The sequence below is a fragment of the Cherax quadricarinatus genome, chromosome 4 (assembly GCF_038502225.1).
Source record: "Cherax quadricarinatus isolate ZL_2023a chromosome 4, ASM3850222v1, whole genome shotgun sequence".
Lineage (NCBI taxonomy): Eukaryota > Metazoa > Arthropoda > Malacostraca > Decapoda > Parastacidae > Cherax > Cherax quadricarinatus.
The window spans coordinates 76,935,601-76,957,016 of NC_091295.1; the positions used below are offsets into that span (position 1 = coordinate 76,935,601).

The following is a 21,416-nucleotide window of genomic DNA, read 5'->3' on the forward strand; positions in this document are numbered from 1 at the left end:
AAATATACAAGGTATGATGTAGCACGTAATGAAAGTAGTTTGTTAGATTATGTATTGGTGGATAAAAGGTTGATGGGTAGGCTCCAGGATGTACATGTTTATAGAGGGGCAACTGATATATCGGATCATTATTTAGTTGTAGCTACAGTTAGAGTAAGAGGTAAATGGGAAAAGAGGAAGGTGGCAACAACAAGTAAGAGGGAGGTGAAAGTGTATAAACTAAGGGAGGAAGAAGTTAGGGCGAGATATAAGCGACTATTGGCAGAAAGGTGGGCTAGTGCAAAGATGAGTAGTGGGGGGGTTGAAGAGGGTTGGAATAGTTTTAAAAATGCAGTATTAGAATGTGGGGCAGAAGTTTGTGGTTATAGGAGAGTGGGGGCAGGAGGAAAGAGGAGTGATTGGTGGAATGATGAAGTAAAGGGTGTGATAAAAGAGAAAAAGGTAACTTACGAGAGGTTTTTACAAAGCAGAAGTGTTATAAGAAGAGCAGAGTATATGGAGAGTAAAAGAAAGGTGAAGAGAGTGGTGAGAGAGTGCAAAAGGAGAGCAGATGAAAGAGTGGGAGAGGCACTGTCAAGAAATTTTAATGAAAATAAGAAAAAATTTTGGAGTGAGTTAAACAAGTTAAGAAAGCCTAGGGAAAGTATGGATTTGTCAGTTAAAAACAGAGTAGGGGAGTTAGTAGATGGGGAGAGGGAGGTATTAGGTAGATGGCGAGAATATTTCGAGGAACTTTTAAATGTTAAGGAAGAAAGGGAGGCGGTAATTTCATGCACTGGCCAGGGAGGTATACCATCTTTTAGGAGTGAAGAAGAGCAGACTGTAAGTGTGGTGGAGGTACGTGAGGCATTACGTAGAATGAAAGGGGGTAAAGCAGCTGGAACTGATGGGATCATGACAGAAATGTTAAAAGCAGGGGGGAATATAGTGTTGGAGTGGTTGGTACTTTTGTTTAATAAATGTATGAAAGAGGGGAAGGTACCTAGGGATTGGCGGAGAGCATGTATAGTCCCTTTATATAAAGGGAAAGGGGACAAAAGAGATTGTAAAAATTATAGAGGAATAAGTTTACTGAGTATACCAGGAAAAGTATACGGTAGGGTTATAATTGAAAGAATTAGAGGTAAGACAGAATGTAGAATTGCGGACGAACAAGGAGGTTTCAGAGTGGGTAGGGGATGTGTAGATCAAGTGTTTACATTGAAGCATATATGTGAACAGTATTTAGATAAAGGTAGGGAAGTTTTTATTGCATTTATGGATTTAGAAAAGGCATATGATAGAGTGGATAGAGGAGCAATGTGGCAGATGTTGCAAGTATATGGAATAGGTGGTAAGTTACTAAATGCTGTAAAGAGCTTTTATGAGGATAGTGAGGCTCAGGTTAGGGTGTGTAGAAAAGAGGGAGAATACTTCCCGGTAAAAGTAGGTCTTAGACAGGGATGTGTAATGTCACCATTGTTGTTTAATATATTTATAGATGGGGTTGTAAAAGAAGTAAATGCTAGGGTGTTCGGGAGAGGGGTGGGATTAAATTATGGGGAATCAAATTCAAAATGGGAATTGACACAGTTACTTTTTGCTGATGATACTGTGCTTATGGGAGATTCTAAAGAAAAATTGCAAAGGTTAGTGGATGAGTTTGAGAATGTGTGTAAAGGTAGAAAGTTGAAAGTGAACATAGAAAAGAGTAAGGTGATGAGGGTATCAAATGATTTAGATAAAGAAAAATTGGATATCAAATTGGGGAGGAGGAGTATGGAAGAAGTGAATGTTTTCAGATACTTGGGAGTTGACGTGTCGGCGGATGGATTTATGAAGGATGAGGTTAATCATAGAATTGATGAGGGAAAAAAGGTGAGTGGTGCGTTGAGGTATATGTGGAGTCAAAAAACGTTATCTATGGAGGCAAAGAAGGGAATGTATGAAAGTATAGTAGTACCAACACTCTTATATGGATGTGAAGCTTGGGTGGTAAATGCAGCAGCGAGGAGACGGTTGGAGGCAGTGGAGATGTCCTGTCTAAGGGCAATGTGTGGTGTAAATATTATGCAGAAAATTCGGAGTGTGGAAATTAGGAGAAGGTGTGGAGTTAATAAAAGCATTAGTCAGAGGGCAGAAGAGGGGTTGTTGAGGTGGTTTGGTCATTTAGAGAGAATGGATCAAAGTAGAATGACATGGAAAGCATATAAATCTATAGGGGAAGGAAAGAGGGGTAGGGGTCGTCCTCGAAAGGGTTGGAAAGAGGGGGTAAAGGAGGTTTTGTGGGTGAGGGGCTTGGACTTCCAGCAAGCGTGCATGAGCGTGTTAGATAGGAGTGAATGGAGACGAATGATACTTGGGACCTGACGATCTGTTGGAGTGTGAGCAGGGTAATATTTAGTGAAGGGATTCAGGGAAACCGGTTATTTTCATATAGTCGGACTTGAGTCCTGGAAATGGGAAGTACAATGCCTGCACTTTAAAGGAGGGGTTTGGGATATTGGCAGTTTTGAGGGATATGTTGTGTATCTCTATACGTATATGCTTCTAAACTGTTATATTCTGAGCACCTCTGCAAAAGCAGTGATAATGTGTGAGTGTGGTGAAAGTGTTGAATGATGATGAAAGTATTTTCTTTTTGGGGATTTTCTTTCTTTTTTTGGGTCACCCTGCCTCGGTGGGAGACGACCGACTTGTTGAAAAAAAAAAAAAAAAAAAAAAAAAAAAAAAAAAAAAAAAAAAAAACATAATACATTTACATCCATGCTCAAATGGGGTTCATCACCGTCATACAAAATGTTTAAGAAATTTCAACAAGAACACGTACTGCCACAGGATATGAGAAAGATAAAAAGAGGCCACTATGATTAGCACTCTGGAAATAATAACTGCTTGAATATTAGCGTACAAAAAAAGTCATGAAAAAGCCTGCGCACAGCATTTGGTATCAATATTTCACTTACGGCACGTATTATTACTATTATAATCAAGGGGGAAGCGCTAAACCCGGAGGATTATACAGCGCCTGGGGGGGGGGATGTGGAAGGCATTCAGGCTTAATTAGGGGAACTGGAGCACAGATCCAATTCCCTAAATCAAGAGCCCCTCACCAACATCAAGGAACCATCGTTGAGGGGTTATGGCACGTAAAAACGAGATTTTCGCATGCTTGCAAAATTCAATCTCAATGCAAGAAAACTGTATATCTTGAAGAAGGTTTTCTGTGGCTTAGCGCTTCTTTTTTATTATAATAATAATGTGCCTATTTACTGCTAAGTGAACAGGGGCAAGAGGTGTAAGGAGACAGGACTATGTATATCCCATCTGGAAACAGCACCTGTGTCCTTTCAGTTATGAGCCTAATGTTCTACCCCAGAGCTACTCATTGAGGTTTACCTATTCAGTGGTCCCTCGGTTTTCGTAGTTCCCGGCAATCGTAAATTTCGCCAATCAAAGGGGCATTTTCGTATAAACATGGACTCGCTTTTCATAAGTTGACTCGCGAGTCGTAGTTCGTCCGGGACGCGTACCCACGGCATAAGCCGTGGCGGCAGCCAGTCTGGCATTGTTTACCAGTAAGCGAAGGTCCCCTCACGTGCTCCAGCGAAATATTTCATAATATTCCATTTATTTTAGTGCTTGCAAGTACTAAATAAGCTACCATGGCTCCAAAGAAAGCTCCTAGTGCCAAGCCTGTGGTAAAGAAGGTGAGAAATAGGACTGAATTTAAGAAAACCATCACTGAACAATATGAAAGTGGTACAAGTGTGGCCGAACTGGCCAGGATGTATAAGAAACCCTACACAACCTTATGTTCCATAGTGGCCAAGAAAAAGGAAATCAAGGATGCTGTTGTTGCAAAGGGGGTAACTATGCTGACAACAATGAGATCACCAGTACTCAAAGAGGTTGAGAAGTTATTATTGGTTTGGATAAATGAGAAACAATTAGCAGGAGATACTCTTATGACTTCGATTATTTGTGAAAAGGCTAGGCAGTTGCATGACGATTTGGTAAAGAAACTGCCTGCAAATAGTGGTGATGCGAGTGAATTTAAGGCCAGCAAAGGCTGGTTTGAGAGATTTAAGAAGCGTACTGGCATACACAGTGTGGTAAGGCATAGTGAGGCTGGCAGTTCGGACCACAAGGCGGCTGAAAAATATGTGCATGAATTCAAGGAGTACACAGAGGCTGAAGGACTGAAACCTGAACAAGTGTTCAATTGTGACGAAACAGGCCTCTTTTGGAAGAAAATGCCAAAGAGGACCTTCATTACACAGGAGGAAAAGGCAATGCCAGGACACAAGCCTATGAAGACAGGCTGACGCTAATGTTCTGTGCTAATGCTAGTGGGGATTTCAAAGTGAAGTCATTACTAGTGTACCATTCTGAAAATCCCAGAGTGTTCAGGAAAAACAATGTTATGAAGAGTAAATTGTGTGTGTTTTGGAAATCTAATAGTAAGGCATGGGTCACGAGGGAAATTTTCGTCGAGTGGTTCAATGAAGTGTTTGAACCTAGTGTGAAGGAGTATCTCCTGGAAAAGAAATTGGATCTCAAGTGCCTGCTAGTAATGGACAATGCACCTGCTCATCCTCCAAACTTGGATGACCTAATTTTCGAGGAGTTTGGGTTCATCACAGTAAAGTTCTTGCCCCCGAATACCACTCCTCTCCTCCAGCCCATGGACCAGCAGGTCATTGCAAACTTTAAAAACTCTACACAAAAGCAATGTTTCACAGGTGCTTGACTGTGACCACAGACACTCACTTGACCCTAAGGGAATTTTGGAGAGAACACTTCAGCATCCTCCATTGCATAACCCTTATAGGTATGGCTTGGGAGGGAGTGACTACCAGGACTTTGAACTCTGCCTGGAGAAAAATGTAGCCAGTTTGTTTCGACAAGAGGGATTTTGAAGGGTTTGGGACTGACCCTGATGAGCCTATGTCTGTTGTAAAATCAATTGTGGCACTGGGGAGTTCCATGGGGTTGGATGCAAGTTTGGAGGATGTGGAAGAATTGGTGGAAGACCACAACGAAGAGCTCACCACTGAGGAGCTGCAAGAGCTTCAGCAGGAAGAGCAATACATCACAGCTCAGAATCTTGCTGCAGAGGAGGAGGAAGAGAGATGGAAGAAGGTGCCTTCTTCAGAAATTAAAGAGACTTTTACTATGTGGAGTAAGATGGAAAGCTTTATTGAGAAACATCACCCTAACAAGGTTGTTGCAAGCCATGTTGGCAACATGTACAGTGACAAAGTCTTGGGCCATTTTAGGGAAGTGTTAAAGAGATGCCAGAAACAGACCTCTCTCCACAGTTATTTTGTGAGACAGGACTCCAGTGACTCTCAAGGTGGTCCTAGTGGCATTAAGAAACAGAGAAGACAAGCAACCCCAGAAAAGCAATTGGTACCTGAGGTGTTGCTGGAAGGGGATTCCCCTTCCAAACTATAAACAATCCACTCACTCTCCTCCTCCAGTCTCCCACACACTAAGAAGAATCTCCAATAAAGGTAAGTGTTATGCTGTTAATGTTTCATTCATCATTTCCCATTGTATTGTTTATGTACTACATGTATATTTCATGTAAAAAATTTTTTTTTTTAATACTTTTGGGTGTCAGGAACGGATTAATTGTATTTACATTATTTCTTATGGAGAAAATTGATTCGCCAATCGTAAATTTCATTTATAGTAGCTCCTCCAGGAACGGGTTAATTACGAAAAACGAGGGACCACTGTATATACAAAATTGTGTGTATTAAAATACTGTATTCAGATTATTTCAGCATGATACAATGTTTGTACAGACATGGGCAACATTCAGGTGTGCATGCAGAAAGCCCCTTAGTATGCAGATAATTTTGGGCAAACTTAAGCCTAACTTAAGACTCGTAAGGCAATAACTAATTGATTGCTTATATATATGGTATGTAAGTGGTCATAACAACAAATTTAGAAATTACATATCATACAAAATACTCAAACGTACTTTTCTGACTAGAACTTCTGCAGCCTTGCGTGTCTGCCCATTGTGGCCTGATATGGTTTTTTCACGTATCACTGTTAATGATGCTCCAAGTTGTTTAGCCATACGACGAAGTGTCTTCATTGAAGCTTCCAATTCCTCCTGTGTCAGGCCAAGAAGAATCCCAGAATCCTCAACTCCAATCTCATATATAGCCTCTCCTAATCCTTCTCGTAATCTCCACTGCATCTGTAATCATGCATTAATATTAATTCCCTGTACTGTATAAAAACGCAAATAAAAATAAATTTATAACTTAATGTTGATAAATTAGAACAGGAGGAGAATGAGGTAATCATTCTCCTCCTGTTCTTCAAGATTCTCCTTTGTATGGACTGATGAAGCCACTGTGTGGCGAAACGTTTCCTCAATAAAGATACCCAAGAGTTGCACATGTGTCTAATTTATCAACATGTCGGTTCTCTGAACCATTCATCTACAAAATAACTTAATGTACATTCCAAAGACACTCATATACTGTACATAGAAAACTACTATCAATTACCACAAATCAGACTGGAGCTTTGTCAACCAATATAATCATCCATATACTTGGAAAATTTTAACTATTCTTTGCATCCAATCCATCCACTACTTTCCTGGAGTGTTTCTAATTTGTAAGCCAATGAAATAATGTCTACAAGATTGTCTGTAGTGGAAGGAAGGCGGGGTAGAGGTCGGCCTAGGAAAGGTGGGAGGGAGGGGGTAGAGGAGGTTTTGTGTGCGAGGGGCTTGGACTTCCAGCAGGCGTGCGTGAGCGTGTTTGATAGGAGTGAATGGAGACAAATGGTTTTTAATACTTGACGTGCTGTTGGAGTGTGAGCAAAGTAACATTTATGAAGGGGTTCAGGGAAACCGGCAGGCCGGACTTGAGTCCTGGAGATGGGAAGTACAGTGCCTGCACTCTGAAGGAGGGGTGTTAATGTTGCAGTTTAAAAACTGTAGTGTAAAGCACCCTTCTGGCAAGACAGTGATGGAGTGAATGATGGTGAAAGTTTTTCTTTTTCGGGCCACCCTGCCTTGGTGGGAATCGGCCAGTGTGATAATAAAAAAAATAAGATTGTGAAGGCTTACTCAGCCCTGTAACAACTTCAGACAGTATTACTCAGGCTGGCTCCTCCTCAGGAAAATTAATGAATAGAAAAAGAAATAATAATTCACAAAGATAAACACTTTATTATTTATTAAAGCAAACATAAAATAGTGAAACATGAAAGGTATATCCTATTTGAAAGAAAAATGAAAAATGAAATAATAAAATGACATTTGAACTCAACGCTAATAGTGTGTGTGTGTATATATATATATATAGTGATACTGGGGTGTCTGGTGTTGGTGACAGTGCGTGTTGTTGAAATCGTAGCCGTTGCTGATGATGTGGGGGGAGGGGGTCGCAGGTGTTGGTGACAACCCACCGGCTCGTTCTTCGCAGAGTCTATAGCCATGAATAATTAATCCAGGTGACAGGAAAGCAGGTTCGTTACCACTGCTATGATGAGGGGTTAGGTCCTGCGTTGGTGTACATAACAGGTAGGTAGATCCAACATGGGACGTCTCAGGACGTTAGTCCGTCTCCTTCAATTCTTCTCGTTGGTTGGCAGGTGACCCAATCTGTCATTCCAAGAGTAGTGCTGGGAGCTGTGAATCGAGTGATTACTTTTTGACCGGAGCCCCACACGTCACCTTTCGGGGGGGGGGGGGGGATAGCGGGAGCTAGACTTACCCTACCTTAACAAGCAGCCAGCAATCAAACTATCACTTTCGGGGTGGGGAAAAAGAATGGGGGGGGGGGATAGCGGGAGCTAGACTTACCCTACCTTAACAAGTAGCCGGCAATCAAACTGTTGTTACCATATACTTGTTCGTTACTCCTATCTGTTGAACTTTTCCCTCACAAGATCAACTGCCATACACTGTACACTATAAATAGTACAGTATTTGCAATGCAGACATAAATGAAAAAAAATGCAGTATAGAAGTGACATCAGTATTGTTACTGTACAGTACCTTCTAATGTGATTTGGAAATTATTCATCCACACACAACTCACCTGCGATACAAGCCTCTTAAATCTCTCATGATTTGGATTGACAAGTTTTAACTTGTACTCGATATTTCCTTCTTGTGGCTCTGAAGGTAGCTGGTCGGGAAGTATGGCTACACTGGGACCCCTTCGTACCCCTCCCAAGGTGCTTCTCCGTCCACTGTACTGCACCTCACCATGGTTTACATTTCCATTTAGTTCATCAATATCTTGTGTTGTCTCGTTTTCCATGGCTGGATCAAATAAGCCGAGAAAGGTATCCATTGTATCCTGAAATAAAGCACGTAATTAGTAAAGGAATCTGTTGTAAATATATGAGAGATAATAAACATGACTGAAAGATAGCAAATATAGTTAGTAGTTACCTTATTTATAAATATAAGAGCAGAGCTAAGCTCATGGTGTCCATTTTCAGCATTTAATCTATCACTTTTTTAATTTGCACTGGTTGTAGCATTTATATCTCCTCTAATAATCCATTCCATGGTTCTACCCCTTCTGCTTGCAGAGAATTTTCTGGTATCCTTTTCCACAGCCCTTCTTTCTTAGTGTTTAGCTATGGCCTCTTCTTCTACCTAGTGATGTTATTGGGAAACATTTATCAATTCTTTCACATCCTTTTGATAATCTTATATCTAGTTATCATGTCTTCTCTTTCCCTCCTGGAAGCCAGTAAAAGCATATACGTATAATGCTTTCAGCCTTTCTTTGGAGCTTCTATTCTTTTGCACTAGAAGCCATTTCATAGTACAGACAACTTTCTAGCATGTGCAGTTTTGAGTGCTATGATGTGATGACACTGCTGCATATTCCAATTTTGATCTAATATGTTATGAACAGCTTTTTCAACATTTCCTGTATCATTAAAGAGTTGTGACTTCTCTGAATCCTACTACAAGACGTGTACTTACAGTATATTGTATCATCCATCGATAATTATATTTTTTCATCTATATTTTTATCATTCTTTTTAAATAATTATGGATTTTCTTCTCTTTTCTTTAAGTGCCTGGCTTTTACAATAATTATTTCTATGGTTTAGTGTGCATTTGTGTTAGTTTTGGAGGACTATCCTTCCTTTTCTCATATTTATCTTACCTTCTGTAATTGCTACATGTTTGCCTAGGTTATAAACCTCAGGTTTTAACCCTTAAACGGTCCAAACGTATATATACGTTCACTCGCGTAGCGCCCCAAATTTTTCGAGGAAAAAAAAAAAAAATTTTCTTTTAAAAGGAAAAAAGAGCATATGGTACCCAGGCATCCCCAATTATTTTAATATGACGCACAGTGAGTGCGCACACCCATTCTCTCATGTCTACGTGACTCAGGCTTATTGTGGCAATGTTGAATGAATGACAAAGAAAACGTATATATACGTTTGGGGCGCTACGCGCATGAACGTATATATACGTTTGGACCGTTTAAGGGTTAATTATTTCTCAGTCAATTTTTATTCAGATTCCTGTTCCTCATGCCAAAACTTATTGTTGTTTCTGTATGCAGCTGCCTTGCACAGTCTGCACAGGTTCTAGTCATTTGCTCTTCTGTTTTTGATCCAATCTTATATTTAGTAAAATTTAATGTCTTATATGTTTACTACTGCTTTCAATTTATATCATATTTCTTGAAGAACTATCTTCATTCTTGGCCCTCTGTTGACATATTATCTTTTGGTTCTTTTCATTTATAGCCCCTTTCAATTCCTGCATCTTTTTTTTTCCAGTTTCTTTATTCTTATCAATTTGTTACTTATCTCCCAGTTCACTGAACTTATAGTTCCTTCTATCCTTCCAGTTAAAATCTGTGTGCTAATTTTTGTAATTTTAACTTTCATTAATGTATGAATTTTGTGTGACTTGCACATGTACAGCTACCTTAATGCATGTGCTTTCAATTTAACTAAACAAATTAACTAATACAAAGAAGGTCTGATCCAAAATGGTTAGCAGAATGAGTCCATCTTATGAAACATAGAGAAGTACAAGGTCAAGAAACCAGCCTTGAGCACTAGTAAGCATCATTACTTTCACTACCATTTGTAACTGCACCTGATATTATATAGGAAATATATTTATTATAATACCCAATGTTTGTAATGAAAAAACATACAGTACATACAGTTTTTGTGAATTTCTTTTATTAGTACAGACTGCATTGTATGAGTGCAATACTTAGCTATTGCAAGATGTGGTTATGAAACCCCAGATGCTCACCTTGAGACAATGCATTTACAAGGTGCAGAAAATGCAAGGTAATGAATGAAAAGAATCTCACAATGTGATGTGCAGAGTAAAACTCTCGTGTACAGTGCTAAGAATCTACATAAGAGGCACTATAACATTCTGAAAAAATGCATGTACTGTATTCTCTAAAGGCTTAAGATATACTTTGTAATGAACACTGAAATTAAGGTACATAAAAGAAGCATTAAAATTACTGTATTGTAACTCTGATTATGTAATGTTTTACTGTCATAAGGTCATACATGTATTGAATGAGAGGGCGGTAGTAACTCCTGCATTGTTCCTGCCTACCAACCTACCAGTTACAAGTCCATCACCTAGCCATGCTAGGTGTTCTAGTGGTACACTGTGTAATCATTATTTTACTACATGTAAACCACACAATAACCAAATTCTGTAAACTCAGCATTGTAATCCTTATAGAGAATAAACTTTGAATTTGAATTAGTATGACCTAACTGGCCTCACCACCTCAACACAATTACAATTACAGTGTAAAACAATAAAACAATTCCAAAATACAGCTACCACATTTGAAATTAATAAACAAAATTGAATCAACGACTGAACAATGAAATAAAATATATAAAATTATATATATATATATATATATATATATATATATATATATATATATATATATATATATTAAGAGTATCTGGTGAGGTGGCCAACTTATCCAATCACCAGTATTATCAGTAAGTTTGTTAAAACATGACCAAGAGTTTTACAACAGTATAATTATAAGTTAGGTTAGTGCTTGTCGATACTTTTACCAAGTTATAATATATATGAAAAAAATCTCTGCCAGTAGGAAAACATTAAGACATTAGTTTTAAGCAGCTGATGATGATTTATAAATATCAGATATCATCTGAATTCATTTTAAATAGTAAATATTTTGTCATGCATTGTAAATACTGTTGGGAAGACAATTTTGTAGTAGTTACAGTAGACAGTTAAGCTTGAAACACCTACTATAATGTACATACGTATATGACAAAGAACAGCGGATATAAACCAGTGTTGACTTTACTGGGTTTTCTGCTTAACTTAAACCAACGTTACATGACAACTGGAAATGTTAAACAAATATACTGAACCTGAATAAAATTTATTTCACCCATTTTAAGTCTGGTGATGAATTATACTCGACATAAACGTTATTAAATTCAACATATTTTCCCTTACTAAACCCAGAAGCATCCAAGATCAAACTTTGTTATCAAGACAAATATATGACATATACATATACATAGTGAGTGTATGTAGCTGAGAAGGTGGACACACTCACCGTAATGTATACATAAATAGATAAATATAGATGTAAGAGCAGGTAGACAGGAGGCAGGTCTTCCCTCCTCGGTGTTTACAAACTAACTCAACCAGCTGTTGAGATACCAACCTTCCTCACCTGACAACTCTCACAGGTAACTTCTTCTATATATCTTAAGCTCACCTCACCCACTTATGCTAATATATTATATATATCATTCTTATGTTTTATATATATGTTTTCTAGTTCAAATAGAAAGTGTATATAGTTAATTTTCCGCCAATATAAGGGGGACATTTGGCACCACTGTACTTACGTCATAGATTGCGCGCGTCCAATTCAGTTATTTTTTTTACCTTTATTTCTAAGATACATTGAGCTGAGAACAATGACTTCCCTCTTCTACAGAGTGTAATAAATACAACAACAAAAATATTGACAGTATACTCTGAACTCAGCATATGGTCGGCTGATACTCCTCTATACTGAAATATAACTCACTTACATAATATATTGAGTGAGATTCACTTCACCATAACAGGAACTTCTCCCTCCATCACAAGGTTTCAACATATATCATAGATTTACAGACGGTACATCCTGTCTGACAAACTTGCTGTGTTCTAGGAGAGACGACGGAAGCCTGGACCGCAAATTCCTGGACTTCCAAAGTACATCTGACACTGTACCATACAAGGAAATGTATTAAAATTGACTATTATAATGTGGGAGAGCTAAACCCGTAGAATTATACAGCGTATGTAAGGGGAAATGGAAGGTATCAGACTCAATTCAGGGAACAGGAGCATAGATCCAATTCCCTAGATCAAGAGCGTCAAGGAACCTCCCTTGAGGGGCAGGATGACAGAGAAGATACTATTGTAGCTCAAACAATACTTAGTGGGAAGGAGGCAAATAATCTTTAATAATCTTTATTTCTACAAGTATATGATACAACTTTTACAGACCATAGCTGACAACACTGACATACCATAGCTGACAACACTGACATACCATAGCTGACAACACTGACATGCTATGTAGAAATTCTAGCCCCTGGTTATACCTGGATACCTGGTTATGTAGAGCATTTCGGTCAAATTAAGTTAATTTTGTCCCCAGGATGAGACCCACACCAGTCGACTAACACCCAGGTACCTATTTACTGCTAGGTGAACAAGGACAGCAGGTACCCGAATAGGTAAGCGTAACAAGTGGAGTTCCACAAGGAACAGGTACTAATTCTGGTGCCTATAAACTACATGCCAGAAGTGTGTCTCATGCCGCCCTATTAACATAAGATTTGTTCAGATTTTTTACCTGGGTTAGGTTAGCCACCTAAGAAAATCAATGCTCCATGTGGTCCTTCAATCTTGTCCCCCAGGATGCCACCCACACCAGTCAACTAATACCCAAGTACCTACAGGGACAAGTGTAGGAAAACGTACCCAACGTTTCCGCCCATGCCGGGGACTAAACCACGGACACTCAGTGTGTGAGGCGAGTGCGTTGCTAACCGAGCCACGGAACAAATTGCAAGAAATTACTGAGACGATAAAAAAAAACATGAAAAACGAGGAAAGGGAACATTAGCGTGTGATAGGGAGGTATGTCCCTGTGTGATACCCCTTAATATAACATTATAAATAGCATACACCACAGATAACGACTGAGTCACACCTGCAATATTGTCGAAACATTTCGCCTGCACAGCAGACTTCTTCAGTCACACACAGGTGACTAAAACTGGAAATTGTAATTTGTGTAACTTGTGTGCATTATTATTATTATATTTATATCTAAGCGTTAAACCCACAAGGGTCATTCAACTTTGTGTACAGTAATAGTATAACAATTGCCTGTATTCGACTGACGAGCCTGCTGCGCAGGCGAAATGTTTCGATAATCAAGATACCTAAGTCCATATGCTCGTTCCTTGTTAGTAAGTTTATTCAGGTACAGATAAATATAAATACATTTACATAAATTATCGTACATAGCAACAAACGTGTCATTACCCTCCAGGATAACCCAAAAAAGTCACAGTGACTTATTTCCACTGGTGTCCTCGTTATATCTTACAGTTAAACCTTAAAACAGCTACGTAACTCAACCTTGTGTTGTGGGAATGGGTTTAATTATATATTTGTAATTATTTGTGGCTGCAGGAGCAGAGTTTGTGCTCGTGGTGTCCCTTCCTTCACTAATTTACTCATAATATCAATATTTTGAACGGTGTTAGAGTGCCGTGCATGCGTGTGTACGTCAGTTTTCTGTACTCACCTATTTGTGGTTGCAGGGGTCGAGTCATAGCTCCTGGCCCCCCTCTTCACTGGTTGCTACTGGGTCCTCTCTCTCCCTGCTCCATGAACTTTATTACCTGGAGAGAGTTCCGGGGGTCAACGTCCCCGCGGCCCGATCTGTGACCAGGCCTCATAGTGGATCAGAGCCTGATCAACCAGGCTGTTACTGCTGGCTGCACTCAATCCAACGTACGAGCCACAGCCCGGCTGGTCAGGTGCCGACTTTAGGTGCTTGTCCAGTGCCTGCTTGAAGACTGCCAGGGGTCTATTGGTAATCCACCTTACGTGTGCTGGGAGGCAGTTGAACAGTCTCGGGCCCCTGACACTTATTGTGTTGTCTCTTAACGTGCTAGTGACACCCCTGCTTTTCATTGGGGGGATGTTGCATCGTCTGCCAAGTCTTTTGCTTTCGTAGTGAGTGATTTTCGTGTGCAAGTTCGGTACTAGTCCCTCTAGGATTTTCCAGGTGTATATAATCATGTATCTCTCCCGCCTGCGTTCCAGGGAATACAGGTTTAGGAACCTCAAGCGCTCAAACCTCGTCTTAAAACTATTTATTTATTTATTTATTTATTTTTATTTACAATTTGAGCACACATACAGAGGTACAAAAAATACAGATAAGAGCAGCATGCCAAAGCCACTTATACTATGCATAGCATTACGGGCTGGCTTAAAATTAACTTAAGATTAACTAAGCAATGATGAAATCAGTGATAAAACATTATTGTAAACAGATAACAATAAAGCACAGGTGAGTATTACAAAGACAGGTCATATGGTTGCTTGCATTGTTGTACATTCAGTCGAATGGAGTATTCTGTTAGGTAGTGTATTTAAAAAATAGTAAAGTTAGATTGGGTTTTAGGTTTAACATATATGTGATATAATTGTGAGAAACATTTAAGATATACAATTTATAAGGTTCAGTTATTCAGTATTTATTTATTTTATTCAGTATTTATGTATGGTTCCCGCCTCCACTACGTCACTTTCTAGGCTATTCCACTGCCTGACAACTCTATGACTGAAGAAATACTTTCTAACATCCCTTTGACTCATCTGAGTCTTCAACTTCCAATTGTGACCTCTTATTTCTGTGTCCCATCTCTGGAACATCCCGTCTCTGTCCACATCCTTGTCGATTCCTCGCAGTATTTATATGTCGTTATCATGTCTCCTCTGACTCTCCTGTCTCTGTGTATTCGTACTCACCTAATTGTGGTTGCGGGGGTCGAGACTCAGCTCCTGGCCCCGGTCGTGTTTATGTATGCGTTTTGCTGTGTCAAAAACACAGTGATCATGTCGGAGGATCTCACCTTCAAGGACCATAACATTGTATCAATCGCATCTGCTAGAAAAATGACAGGATGGATAACGAGAACCTTCAAAACTAGGGATGCCATTCTCATGATGACACTCTTCAGGTCGCTTGTTCTATCTAGACTGGAATATTGCTGCACACTAACAGCACCTTTCAATGCAGGTGAAATTGCTGACCTAGAAAATGTACAGAGAACCTTCACGGCGCGCATAACGGAGATAAAACACCTCAAATACTGGCAGCGCTTGAAGTTCCTGAACCTGTATTCCCTGGAATGCAGGCGGGAGAGATACATGATTATATATACCTGGAAAATCCTAGAGGGACTAGTACCGAACTTGCACACGAAAATCACTCACAACGAAAGCAAAAGACTTGGCAGACGATGCAACATCCCCCCAATGAAAAGCAGGGGTGTCACTAGCACGTTAAGAGACCATACAATAAGTGTCAGGGGCCCGAGACTGTTCAACTGCCTCCCAGCACACATAAGGGGGATTACCAACAGACCCCTGGCAGTCTTCAAGCAGGCACTGGACAAGCACCTAAAGTCGGTACCTGACCAGCCGGGCTGTGGCTCGTACGTTGGACTGCGTGCAGCCAGCAGTAACAGCTTGGTTGATCAGGCTCTGATCCACCAGGAGGCTTGGTCGCAAACCGGGCCGCGGGGGCATTGACCCCCGGACCTCTCTCCAGGTAAACTCCAGGTATGCGTGTTTTCTGTATATGTGTGTTTGTTGCGAATGTATATGTTTGAGTATGTGTGTACGTTTTTGGTGTCTGTTTATATGTGTAAGTAAGACCACCTGGTAAGAAGACATTCTATTCAAGAAACAACATTCACACATACTTCTTCATCTGGCTTAACATTCTTCTTCTGGCGAGGTGAAGCGTGTTCCCTGCGCAGCTGCCTCACTTGTTTCTTAATCCTCTTGTCTTTTTTATTCTTCTTGTGATCAGAGTGTTTTTCTTGATCGGGTTCGAACAAAGCAACAATTCCCGCTTCACTCTCACTATCTTGCAACATTTTCACTCTTCACAGCGGCCGTTCAATGGGTTTCAATGAAGACTCTGTCGTGAAACTGGGACGCAGCAGCCTGGGTCTTGTCTGGAATCAATGGCCAAAGATTGTTTTTTTGTCTTATAGTTCCCCTTTCCGAAACCGACATTCCACCTGCAAAATATAAATGCAACCTTCATTTAGCATTTAATATGTTGTCTGCAGTGACCACACAATGGTTAAAATACATTGACTTGGCAGTGATCCGGTGAACAAGTCACAGTAGTTGGGTTACTGAGTATGATCACATGACATATTGTGATTAGATATAAACATGTAAATAGTTCATTACCTTTGTGCCTTGTTCAACTATCAAAACTCTGGGGCCCAGTCCCTGGACCCATTATGCTCCTCTGTAATATTTTGACTACCACCCACATGATGGGTATGTGGTACATAATAATGGTATTAAGCTCACAAGGCATAAACTGACTGTCATTCAAGATACTGACGACACTTGGGGTTCCCAGGCTACACGATAATAACATCAAGGACTGACAAGAGACCCTGTAACCTCACATCAAGGACTGACAAGAGACAGACACTGTAACCTCACATCAAGGACTGACAAGAGACCCTGTAACCTCACATCAAGGACTGACAAGAGACAGACCCTGTAACCTCACATCAAGGACTGACAAGAGACCCTGTAACCTCACATCAAGGACTGACAAGAGACCCTGTAACCTCACATCAAGGACTGACAAGAGACCCTGTAACCTCGCATCAAGGACTGACAAGAGACCCTGTAACCTCACATCAAGGACTGACATGAGACCCTGTAACCTCACATCAAGGACTGACAAGAGACCCTGTAACCTCACATCAAGGACTGACAAGAGACCCTGTAACCTCACATCAAGGACTGACAAGAGACCCTGTAACCTCACATCAAGGAGTGACAAGAGACCCTGTAACCTCACATCAAGGAGTGACAAGAGACCCTGTAACCTCACATCAAGGACTGACAAGAGACCCTGTAACCTCACATCAAGGACTGACAAGAGACCCTGTAACCTCACATCAAGGACTGACAAGAGACAGACCCTGTAACCTCACATCAAGGACTGACAAGAGACCCTGTAACCTCACATCAAGGACTGACAAGAGACAGACCCTGTAACCTCACATCAAGGACTGACAAGAGACCCTGTAACCTCACATCAAGGACTGACAAGAGACCCTGTAACCTCACATCAAGGACTGACAAGAGACCCTGTAACCTCACATCAAGGACTGACAAGAGACCCTGTAACCTCACATCAAGGACTGACAAGAGACCCTGTAACCTCACATCAAGGACTGACAAGAGACAGACCCTGTAACCTCACATCAAGGACTGACAAGAGACCCTGTAACCTCACATCAAGGACTGACAAGAGACAGACCCTGTAACCTCACATCAAGGACTGACAAGAGACCCTGTAACCTCACATCAAGGACTGACAAGAGACAGACCCTGTAACCTCACATCAAGGACTGACAAGAGACCCTGTAACCTCACATCAAGGACTGACAAGAGACCCTGTAACCTCACATCAAGGACTGACAAGAGACAGACCCTGTAACCTCACATCAAGGACTGACAAGAGACCCTGTAACCTCACATCAAGGACTGACAAGAGACCCTGTAACCTCACATCAAGGACTGACAAGAGACCCTGTAACCTCACATCAAGGACTGACAAGAGACCCTGTAACCTCACATCAAGGACTGACAAGAGACAGACCCTGTAACCTCACATCAAGGACTGACAAGAGACCCTGTAACCTCACATCAAGGACTGACAAGAGACCCTGTAACCTCACATCAAGGACTGACAAGAGACCCTGTAACCTCACATCAAGGACTGACAAGAGACCCTGTAACCTCACATCAAGGACTGACAAGAGACCCTGTAACCTCACATCAAGGACTGACAAGAGACCCTGTAACCTCACATCAAGGACTAACAAGACCCTATAACCTCACATCAAGGACTGACAAGACCCTGTAACCTCACATCAAGGACTGACAAGACCCTATAACCTCACATCAAGGACTGACAAGACCCTATAACCTCACATCAAGGACTGACAAGACCCTGTAACCTCACATCAAGGACTGACAAGAGAGAGGATAATTTTCCACAATAATCTGCACAAGTAATGCAACTGTTTATGTTAACGTAAGATAATAATAATAATAATAATAATAATAATAATAATAATAATAATAATAATAATAATAATAATAATAATAATAATAATGTTTATTTACCTGGAGTTTACCTGTAGAGAGTTCCGGGGGTCAACGCCCCCGCGGCCCGGTCTGTGACCAGGCCTCCTGGTGGATCAGAGCCTGATCAACCAGGCTGTTGCTGCTGGCTGCACGCAAACCAACGTACGAGCCACAGCCCGGCTGGTCAGGAACCGACTTTAGGTGCTTGTCCAGAGCCAGCTTGAAGACTGCCAGGGGTCTGTTGGTAATCCCCCTTATGTGTGCTGGGAGGCAGTTGAACAGTCTCGGGCCCCTGACACTTATTGTATGGTCTCTTAACGTGCTAGTGACACCCCTGCTTTTCATTGGGGGGATGTTGCATCGTCTGCCAAGTCTTTTGCTTTCGTAGTGAGTGATTTTCGTGTGCAAGTTCGGTACTAGTCCCTCTAGGATTTTCCAGGTGTATATAATCATGTATCTCTCCCTCCTGCGTTCCAGGGAATACAGGTTTAGGAACCTCAAGCACTCCCAGTAATTGAGGTGTTTTATCTCCGTTATGCGCGCCGTGAAAGTTCTCTGTACATTTTCTAGGTCAGCAATTTCACCAATTCACCAATTTCACACAGCACACACTCTCGCAAATTATTTACGTTGATGATTCTGTTCACCAATCCACTGGTGCAGCTGGTAGTGCTGTTGTTGTCGTACAGAGTGATGGCTCTCTTAAAGAAATTGGAGCACGCATCAATAATTGGGCCTCTACCCTTCAGACAGAACTGTTTGCCATACTCCTTGCACTGAAATGCATCTATGTATCAAAGATTGACAGTTTAATTGTAACTGATTCTCTGTCATCCATAAATGCTCTCAACTCATTAAGCATAAATTATGGCATGCTTGTGTCAGAAGCCAGACACAGGTATGGTAGGATTGTGGACAGTGGAGTCAGAGTGCACATGCTGTGGATTCCATCTCACATTGGTCTTCAGATGCATGATAGAACTGATAAATTGGCTAAGCTGTTATGCTTTCAAAGAGGGAGTAGATTACAATCTTGGCTTGTCAGGTAGTAGTTTGAGAACAATAATACGAAAAGAACTTCAGCTGAATTTTATGGACTTAAGGCTCAGGGAGATTGACACCAGTGAGTCCATCTATCATCACTCTATCATACAGGAGGAGCCACATGTCTATGGTGCATCCAACAAAATAAGCAGACTCTTGGATGTCACTACCGCCCGGCTCCGGCTGTCACTACTGCCCGGCTCCGGCTGTCACTACTGCCCGGCTCCGGCTGTCACTACTGCCCGGCTCCGGCTGGGTTACAAGTATCTTTGGCAGGTTAAATCACCACCACCAGATGTAGACCAGACGAAATGTAAACTTTGCCAGATGGACTATTGTCACACCTTGCGTCATTATGTACTGGAGTGCGTCACACCCTGCGTCATTATGTACTGGAGTGCGTCACACCCTGCGTCATTATGTACTGGAGTGCGTCACACCCTGCGTCATTATGTACTGGAGTGCGTCACACCTTGCGTCATTATGTACTGGAGTGCGATAAAATTAATGAATTTAGAAACAACTCACTCAGAAGTGTTCAAGAAATGGCTAAGTATTTTATCCACAGTGGTATATTACAGACCATTCTGGAGAAATACCCTGACTTTGCTAGCTGTAAATAAAGCATTACCACATATGTGTGTGTACTCACCTATTTGTACTCACCTATTTGTGGTTGCAGGGGTCGAGTCCTAGCTCCTGGCCCCGCCTCTTCACCGGTTGCTACTGGGCCCTCTCTCTCCCCGCTCCATGAGCTTTATCAAACCTCGTCTTAAAACTGTGTATGGTTCCTGCCTCCACTACGTCATTTTCTAGGCTATTCCACTGCCTTACAACTCTATGACTGAAGAAATACTTCCTACTATCTCTCTGACTCATTTGTGTCTTCAACTTCCAATTGTGGCCTCTTGTTTCTGTGTCCCCTCCCTGGAACATCCTGTCTTTGTCCACCTTGTCTATTCCACGCAGTATTTTATATGTCGTTATCATGTCTCCCCTGACCCTCCTGTCCTCCAGTGTCGTCAGGCCGATTTCCCTTAATCTTTCTTCATAGGACATTCCCCTTAGCTCTGGAACTAACCTTGTCGCAAACCTTTGTACTTTCTCTAGTTTCTTGACGTGCTTTATCAAGTGCGGGTTCCAAACAGGTGCTGCATACTCCAGTATGGGCCTGACATACACGGTGTACAGTGTCTTGAATGATTCCTTACTAAGGTATCGGAAAGCTGTTCTCAGGTTTGCCAGGCGCCCATATGCTGCAGCAGTTATCTGATTGATGTGTGCTTCCGGAGACATGCTCGGTGTTATACTCACCCCAAGATCTTTCTCCTTGAGTGAGGTTTGCAGTCTTTGGCCACCTAGCCTATACTCTGTCTGGGGTCTTCTGTGCCCTTCCCCTATCTTCATGACTTTGCATTTGGCAGGATTAAATTCGAGAAGCCATTTGCTGGACCAGGTGTCCAGTCTGTCCAGGTCTCTTTGAAGTCCTGCCTGGTCTTCATCAGATTTAATTCTCCTCATTAACTTCACATCATCTGCAAACAGGGACACTTCTGAATCCAACCCTTCCGTCATGTCGTTCACATATACCAAAAATAGCACTGGTCCTAGGACCGACCCCTGTGGGACCCCGCTCGTCACAGGTGCCCACTGTGATACATCATTACGTACCATGACTCGTTGTTGCCTCCCTGTCAGGTATTCTCTGATCCATTGCAGTGCCCTACCTGTTATATGCGCCTGATGCTCTAGCTTCTGCACTAATCTCTTGTGAGGAACTGTGTCAAAGGCCTTCTTGCAGTCCAAGAAGATGCAATCAACCCACCCCTCTCTCTCTTGTCTTACTTCTGTTATTTTATCGTAGAACTCCAGAAGGTTTGTGACA

General features: G+C 41.3%; 1 protein-coding gene and 1 long non-coding RNA gene across 5 annotated transcripts in view; both read right to left on the bottom strand.

Moving 5' to 3' along the window:
- Positions 1–21,416, bottom strand: part of LOC138854490 (uncharacterized) — a 102,164-nt gene that overhangs the window by 18,444 nt on the left and 62,304 nt on the right. The window lies entirely within an intron of this gene.
- The window catches only part of LOC128684254 (GTP-binding protein 2-like), a 47,035-nt gene that overhangs the window by 18,444 nt on the left and 7,175 nt on the right, over positions 1–21,416 (bottom strand). For 2 of the 4 annotated variants that reach the window (XM_070098086.1, XM_070098094.1), the window contains exons 3-5: positions 16,057–16,380; positions 8,064–8,327; positions 5,978–6,202 (exon numbers count right to left, since the gene is read on the bottom strand). In XM_070098086.1, coding sequence (XP_069954187.1) covers positions 5,978–6,202; positions 8,064–8,327; positions 16,057–16,233 — 666 coding nt within the window. In that variant the 5' untranslated portion in view covers positions 16,234–16,380. Of the gene's footprint in view, positions 1–5,977; positions 6,203–8,063; positions 8,328–11,597; positions 11,718–16,056; positions 16,381–21,416 lie in introns of those variants that run through there. The other 2 variants (XM_070098101.1, XM_070098111.1) reach the window with 2 other exon arrangements.